The 7,897-nt window shown below is 43.6% G+C and overlaps 1 protein-coding gene across 1 annotated transcript in view; it reads left to right on the top strand.

Moving 5' to 3' along the window:
• The first annotated feature begins 1,586 nt into the window (after window positions 1-1,586).
• Window positions 1,587-7,897, top strand: part of DRD4 (dopamine receptor D4) — a 31,634-nt gene continuing 25,323 nt past the window's right edge. Inside the window, exon 1 of the mRNA XM_007436335.3 lies at window positions 1,587-2,012. Within this exon, the coding sequence (XP_007436397.1) occupies window positions 1,755-2,012 (258 nt within the window). The 5' untranslated portion in view covers window positions 1,587-1,754. The remainder of the gene's footprint in view (window positions 2,013-7,897) is intronic.

The raw sequence follows: 7,897 nt of genomic DNA, 5'->3' as shown, positions 1-7,897 counted from the left end.
ACGTGCAGGTTTATCTGCAGAGCACTATTCCCTCCTCACATTCAAGGGTACTTTTTGAAGGGACCACAAGATTTGTGATAACAGTACTGTGATGAGTTGCCTAAAGATCTTCAGTCCAATTCTGCCTTGCCTGGAACAATCACCCTGATCCCATCCAGGCAGTCTGTCTGAACAAAACACAAACCACATTTCAGCCTGGACTATATTATAGGAATATTTTATTTCTCTATTAGGATATTTCTGTATGTTATACAGACTATGTGTCATCCTCTTCCTCCCATAGTCACTACCTTGACCAGTCACCAGACTGCCGTGTCCAGAGTTAATTAATTGGCAGTAATGCCACATCGGCGCCACACAATCGCTCCCTCGCCACTGGGAAGGGTCGGTAGGAAGCCTGCTTTCACTGCTCTTATATCCGGAGAAAGCGAGTTGCCTCATTCTAGCACACGCCACAGAGTCACCTGCCAGGCGGGGCCAAATGCTGCACTGGTTTTAAGGATGAGCGACGTCGAGTTTCCTAAAGAAAGGAAGTTATGGGCGGCAAATATTACCCGGTAGCGGACGTGCTCCGTCCCCCCTCCGGTATTTTTGGAAAACAAATCCCCAGGCAGGAATGCTGCCTCGCTCTTTGTCCACGTGAACTTTAAACTTGGAGCGGAGAAGTCTATTTATTTTCAGGTTATCTCCGTTTCATTCAGTGCCGCAGCACCTCAGCGGCCTCTCTGCTCGTCACCGCACCCGCGCGAAGTCAGAAATCTTGCTCGGCGGCTACCACGTGGCGGGAGCGATCACCCGGCTCGCAGAACAACTGCCAGGGTTTGCTGGCCTGGAAGGGCAGAGGCTTCCTCGCCGTTGGACGGGGGAGGCGCAGCCCTCCGTCCTGGAAGGGTGTCCACGGAGCGCCGCCCGCCTGCGAGCCTCCGTCTGCCAGAGTTGGGCTGCGGCGGGATCTCTGAGCGGTGGGAGGTGAATTCGGGCGCGGACTCTCGCCGGGCGCTGGGGCGACTCGGGAAGCGGCAGGTCTCTCGTCGCCCAACCTGCACCTCAGGGCGCTGCTGATTGGAGCTCCGGCCCCACAGGCGGCACGGCCGGGCCCGCCCGCTCCGCAGCGGCGCTCTCTCCTCCCCCCGCCCCGGCGCCCTAATCAGCTTACTTTTCCCTCGGAGGCGACCCACTTGTGGCTCCGTGCAAGGCTGGCGACCTGCCTATGAGCAGAAGAGAGGAAACGGGAAAAGTCGGCAAGAATTCACGGGGGCCGCGCCAGCTCTTCTTGCTTTCTTTCGGCGTGCAGAGGGCCGTCGCGGGTTGCGGGCTCGAGCACGTTTAACGCACGGAGGAAGCTCCCTGGAACTCGACGGGTTTTAATTTGGATCGCGCTGGCCTAGGCGCGGTCCACGCGTGGAATTGGCGAGGGGTGACAATTTAAGACAACTTCGGGAAGCAGGTTGGCTGCCAGGGCGAAGCCCCCCCGGCGGCGGGAGAAGAGTGGCGTGGTGGGTCGGGGCACAGAGGGTCGGCCGGGCGCGCTGCTGCTGCTGCTGCTGGCGCCGTCGCCCGGTTGTTCCGGGGATGGAGTGGGGCAGCCTGGGCACTGACCCTCGCCTGCCCAGCTGCCGGCGGAGGTGACTCTTTCGCCAGCCAACTTCGGCCGGAGCGCTGCTCTTCCGCGGACGAGGCGGGCGGCCACGCGGCTCCCACCGCGGAAAGGTCCCTGCGCGGGGAGGCGAGAAGGCGCTTGGACGGAGCGGGCCATGGGGGCCAACGGCACGGGAGACTTCTCCCCCAACGACACCTGCCCTCCTCCTGAACGGGACCCAGTCCGCAACTTCGCCGCGCTGGTCTTCGGAATCTTCCTCATCCTTTTCATCATCAGCGGGAACCTGCTAGTCTGCCTCAGCGTCTGCACGGAGAAAGCGCTGAAGACCACGACCAATTACTTCATCGTCAGCCTCGCCGTGGCCGATCTCCTTTTAGCCATCTTAGTGCTGCCTCTTTATGTCTATTCCGAGGTAAAGCCCCACAGCACTCTTAACTTCTTTAAACCAAACTCTCTTTGCTTTGGGCCACACGAGGATTACGATGCCCTAGTTTTATCTTAAGGGGGGAAGGTTCCCTCTCCGATTCGACTTATATTTTTATGTCTGTTTCTTGGGATTTAAGGTGCCAGTTTTGACATGGGAGAAGGATCTGATGCGATTTGTAGATAAGCCTTGCATGGGAGGAAAAAACAAACAAAACCCCAAACATTGCTTTATAATGTTGTTGTAAGGTGACAATCCCCCACCCATTTATCTGGTTGTAGACTCCATTGAATTTACTGGGACTTGGGGTAGACGCATGCTTAGGGTAGGAAAGCCCTATTGTTCATTGCAACTGGTCACCCAGAATTTAAACTCTGCAAAGGGCTAAGTTGCTGTCTTCCTTTAAAGGGTGCTGGCTATAATGTCTACATTCACGTAATGCAAATATTACTATTTGGTTACCTTTAGTCTGCACTACTACTGGTTGGTCCCTGTGGTTGACAGATGGGGCCACTGTGGGCTTTACAGTCTTTGTAATGTTTAGGATGCTGCACTCTCTAGGGACACCTGTAGCATTAAGGGAAAATGAAGGGACATCAGTAATGCAGTCACTCCAACCTTGGTGGAGACTACAGTATGTCCTTGTAAGGCTGGTTAGGCAGATAGGCAGGGGACAAGCCCAGAATGATGGCCTTTCCAGATAGAGCTTTTCCCCTGCAAGTGTCTTGCCTCATTTGTGACCTTTTACAGGGTCTTCATCACTTCATGTTCCTTTTAGAACCTCTCACATTGTCTCACTACTGCTTCCCTCTTTCATCTGTTTCCACTAAAAAGTTGCCAAAAAGACATAGATGGAATAATTGAACACATTGCTTCATTGGTATTGCCTCAGAGGACCCTGAACAGCCCATATATTGTATATTGGAAGTAGGTCTATTATCCAGGAAGCGTCTCTGCAGATGTGCAGTCCAAATAAAATAGCAATTTTTTTGAGGCTAGTCCAGTTCTGCAGAAGAAACACTGCAATTCTGCTGGGTCCTTAATTTGTTTTTTTGCAGTTTCTACCTTATGGCCTCTCCACTATAGAATATCTTTTTCTTACTACAAGAAAAAGTACATTTGCTCCTTAAACTAGGACTACAATTTGAAGGCACATGATATATTCAGACCACTTTGTTGAAGTTAAATGGGTTTGGGTTTGAACTGTGCCAGGAGCTCCTGACAATCAAGGATATGAGCTTGCTTAGCAGGAGAAGAAAGGTTGGATACTTCTGGCATTCGCTGAACTCTTGTGGGCTCCCAATGGCCAAGGTGAAGGAAGAAGAGTCAACCAGCATGATTATATTCATTGCTTGACCCTAACAAAGAATATGTGAAGAGAGTTACTCTCTTCTGGAGAATCAGGGTGATGGTGTGAAGAGTATCAGTCCAAGAGTGGAGAGATCCATCTCAAAACTTCATGTGCTAAAGAAACTGTGGGGATAATCTTTGGCCATCTTGGCTTCATCTCCTTCATGCTATGAAAATAATGTGAAGGGGTGTGTATGAGTGTGCACTGCTCTGAAACTCTTTGGAAGAAAGGATATAAGTACAATTCAATAAATATTGTCAGAACAATAATAGTTAAAATGTCCACAGAAAATAGTGTAGCAATGATCTGTGGGATTATATGCACAAAGTCTTAACCTGATTTAGGAGGGTTTTTTGCTGTTTTAACACACACTCTCTCTACAGTAACACTTTAGACAGATATACTGTATTATGGTTGCCTTTTTAGATATAAGAAATAGAGGCTTAAAGGTTTGCCTTAAGTATTTTCAAGTGACCTTTATATATAGATGTCTTTGGGCCAGTTGCAGTATTGCTTAAATGCTAGTCAATGCTAGCTAATCTTAAATAGTTGAACGGCAGTAATCCTTACACAGCCTGTTGCAAAAGCTTCCATTAATCTGAAGAAAAGTGTTATGTGAATAGAAGAATAAATGAATGGATCTTTAACCAAGATTAAAATGCTGTTTGATAGAAGCATGACTTGATCTGAAACATGTTTTCTCAAAAATAAATGCTACTCTAGGCAGTATGCTAATAAGGGATGTGGCCTAAAATTTTCTTATGATGGAACGTAGATCTAATGGGAAACATCTGGATAATTTGAAATTCAGAAAAATAACCGGATTCTTAATTATAACTATCATTAAGTCAGCTGACTGATACATGAGAGGTTTACAGTAGCTGGAGACTAAGGATTCTTAAAGAAGCTGCAATAATGGGACTCTACAATGTTTGGCAAACAAAACACGTCAAATGCTACCTCTAGCTATGGAAGAGATCTTGTTCTAAAGCTGAGCATTTGTGGCTATGTAAGGGAGCTTCAGAGATAAAAGTTGTGGGTAACTAGGATTAGAGACTGAGGGAAATATGGATATCTTTCCTTTTTGATGTTCATTTTGGGACTAATGATAATTTTGTCAGACTTCAAAGTATATGCACTTAGAAGGTCTCTGTTTTCAGCTTCGCTAAAAATATTGTTCAAAATGGATGTGCCAATCCTTCTTAGATCTGATTCAAAGTCATTTGAAGTTAATGGAAATCATGTGAGAGGAGCTAAATGTGGAGTAGATTGAATGTCAGGAATATGTATTAGAATGTGAATTAGAAACAGTGATGCGACATTCACCGCACCCTATTATTATCCATTATCTTAACAGGCTGTTATTAGATGAAAAAAGCACTCATGTTTCCAAGGGTACATCTCATTTAAAGAAGAAAAGAAGCCTGTTGAACTAAAACATTATTCGGTGTATGTGTTAACGAACTCAGCTGTTCAGGAGAGCACGATCTTAGATTCCATTTCAGTGAACCAAAAGATGCAGCAGCCTTTGAGTTCCTGAAAGCAACACAGTACTTGTATTTCAATGAATTTGATTCTAAAAAAAATATAGCTTTCTGCAGTTTCAGAGGCTACAGAAAAATTGATCCAAGGGATTTTGTTTACTGAGGTTAGAAGAACACGCCACCTAGGCTTTATTATAGCAGTACCTCTTTGAAACAAAGAAGACATTGCCTCAATTGTAAATGATATTTGCAAGACAGTGAAAACTACAGCTGCTAAGATAGAAGAAAACAAGATCAAATGCTCCTTTGTAACTTTCAGCCAAAATCAAATGCAATACTGTACATTTAAAAACCAGCAGTTAGAGCCAGAAAAGATTTGCTAAAGGCTAGGAAATTAGTGGGTCCTGGAAGTGAAGAGTCAACTGCAAACAGGAGTCTGGAGAAGAGAGAAGTGTGAACCACCTTGGTGGTTGTGAGTTTATGGCTATACAGGCAAGTTTGAGAGATGTCTGAACCATCTATGGCTCACTTAACTGCATGCAACCCAACAACCATGTCTTACTAGGTATTTGGTAGTCTTTCAGGTTTTGCAACCTTTGAACAGGGAGATTCATTGAAGTGCCTACATTCAGTTCAGTGGATAAAATGTATATACATCTGTCCTCGAAAATGCACCAGTACTTAAATGGCCAAAAGCAAGGTATCATCAAGTAAGAGAATCAGTTGTGTCTTTCTTTTCTTAACCTTTAGAGAATTTTCTACTTGTGCTGTTGGAAACCTTAGTGCTCAAGAGCAACATCAGGTAACATGAAGGTTTGGTGGCTTCCTTTAATGGGGGCAGTAGTGAATACATGTACAAGAATATCTATGAAATAATTTATATCATCCTACACTCTTCAGAAAATACTTTAATTCTGTACCACAGTACAAATCAAGGGGGTGTTGATATTTTCTTTTCCAAGGAAAGAAACAAATTCTGTTTGGAGTGTCTTCTCTAGCTGGTGAATTCTGGTTGTCCTCCCTTTGCCACGTGGATATTCCGGGAGGGGGTGGGGTACAGGATGCATCTTCCCAGTGGCCTGTGGTTTTCTGGCTGATGGCAGGTGTACTTCCCTTTTGTCTGCAGTTTGAATGGAATACTCTTTTTGACAGGGAGAGTAAAATAAATTGTAGCTATTTTTTCTCCGGCTGGTGGGTATGTGCAGAATGGTCTTTTCCCTGCCCTTTTCCCTGGGATGAAGTTTAGCTTCTCTAGAGGAATTGATTCTTGTACCCTTTATATGTGAGAATGTTCTCTCTTTAAGAGTACTTACACAATATGAGCAAGGTGTGCCTTTTTTCTGCTGCAATATTGTATAATATCACGGATTAAAAAAGAAAATTGTTTTTTGGAACTTGTAGAGACACTTTCCTATCTATTGAGTGCACTTCTCATTTTCTGTGGCTTTGTTTTTAAGTATAGATTTTGAATGTGGCTGTCTCATTTGCAGGGATGGGTTGTTATCTATTATCTTTGTATAGAACATCACACTGGCATTGGGTAATTTAAAAGAGGTTTGTTTATTCATGCAGAATTGTGGCTTTCACAAGCATCAATGAGTATCATAAGCAGCAATGCAGCCTCACTTATTTGGAATTAAGTACCACTTTGCCAGTGGATCTTACTCCCAGGGCAATGAGCAATATGATATACGATTGCAGGCTTGATGGTAAAAATAACATATATTAATTATGTCAAGTAATAAAACTTATGCTCTGTTGTGTAGCACCCATTTCAGCAAGAGTGATAATAATCTTAGATGGATTTTCCCCCCTGATCAGATTATCTGAGCTAGTAGATCCAGAATGTTAGCTTTTCATTACATTGCTGCACTAGATTTATTGATCAGCTTCCTCACCAAATAAATCCAACTTGATACAGTAATTATATTTTATTGACTCGGTTTGAGTTCTTGAAAGAGTAAGCTTAGACTTAATGCCTTTAGATATTCCCAGTTTGGAATAGACGATGTATGTGTGAGAGAGAACAGAATCGGAACATTTCACCAGAGATATATCATTCGTTGATTGCCCCAGTTACAGTGACACTGTAAGGCCCACACAGAGAAGGCATTTGTGCATTGTGCAAATCCCACTGCCTATAATGCAGTTACCATGGTTAAGAGATTGTTAATGTCAGCATTCAGCATATCCCAATTTCAAAATCTTTTAAAAGTATATTATTTTCCTCTCATCTGTGAGAGCAAAAATATAGACTTTACATTGGGTACATCAGCTTTGTTTTGGAGTTTTGTGTGTCAATGTGTGTGCTTTTCTTAGATAACACTCCAGGTCTTTAAATACAGAATACTGCTGGCATTACAATTCAGCTGGAAGGGTTGACAGCTTTTCTGATATCCCCAAAGTCTCTTTTATTTCTTCATGCCAGAGTAGACAAATTCTACTGCAAGCAATTTGGAGTAGGCAGAACAACATGGTATGATTTTTCTCTATCTATTAAGCTCCCAGAAGCAATTTTTATCATCTCTAGTGTGAGTTCTATTAGTATTGGATGAAAGGTGATGCCAGCAGGCAGTCAATTTAATATTATAGCCTTTTCCTTGCTAGGTTGCTATTACCTATTAAATCAAGTCTGGGTTAACTATTTAGCAAGTTATTTTTAATACTGTTCATTAGGAAAAAGAGGAGAGTGAGTCATCAGTGATTGGCTGAGCAATTCCCTTCTTGAAGTTTTTTAATCTTTGCTTGCTAATAAGGGACCCAATGTAATTTGTCATTCAAAGGGAAAGTTTGATCCACGCAGCAGGGGCTTGCTCGTTTTGCGAAATAAAATACACTCAGTGTCATATATAATCCATCATATATTTTTTAATTAATTAATTAATTAATATTTCAAATTTAGTCATCACCCATCTCACTCATTCCTCTTTTCCTCTATGTAGTTTTTATATTACTCCATTTCTGGTAAATCAGAGTCACTGCAGTAGCTTTACTGATCAAATATGATTCCTACCAATAAACAGTTCATCAACTTTTGA

This window comes from Python bivittatus, unplaced genomic scaffold, assembly GCF_059951505.1.
Source record: "Python bivittatus isolate LINGU-HERP-01145 unplaced genomic scaffold, Pbiv_v1 ctg000480_np1212, whole genome shotgun sequence".
NCBI lineage: Eukaryota > Metazoa > Chordata > Lepidosauria > Squamata > Pythonidae > Python > Python bivittatus.
The sequence above is the reverse complement of the archived record's forward strand: the minus strand, read 5'-3'. Positions and strand labels throughout refer to the sequence as shown.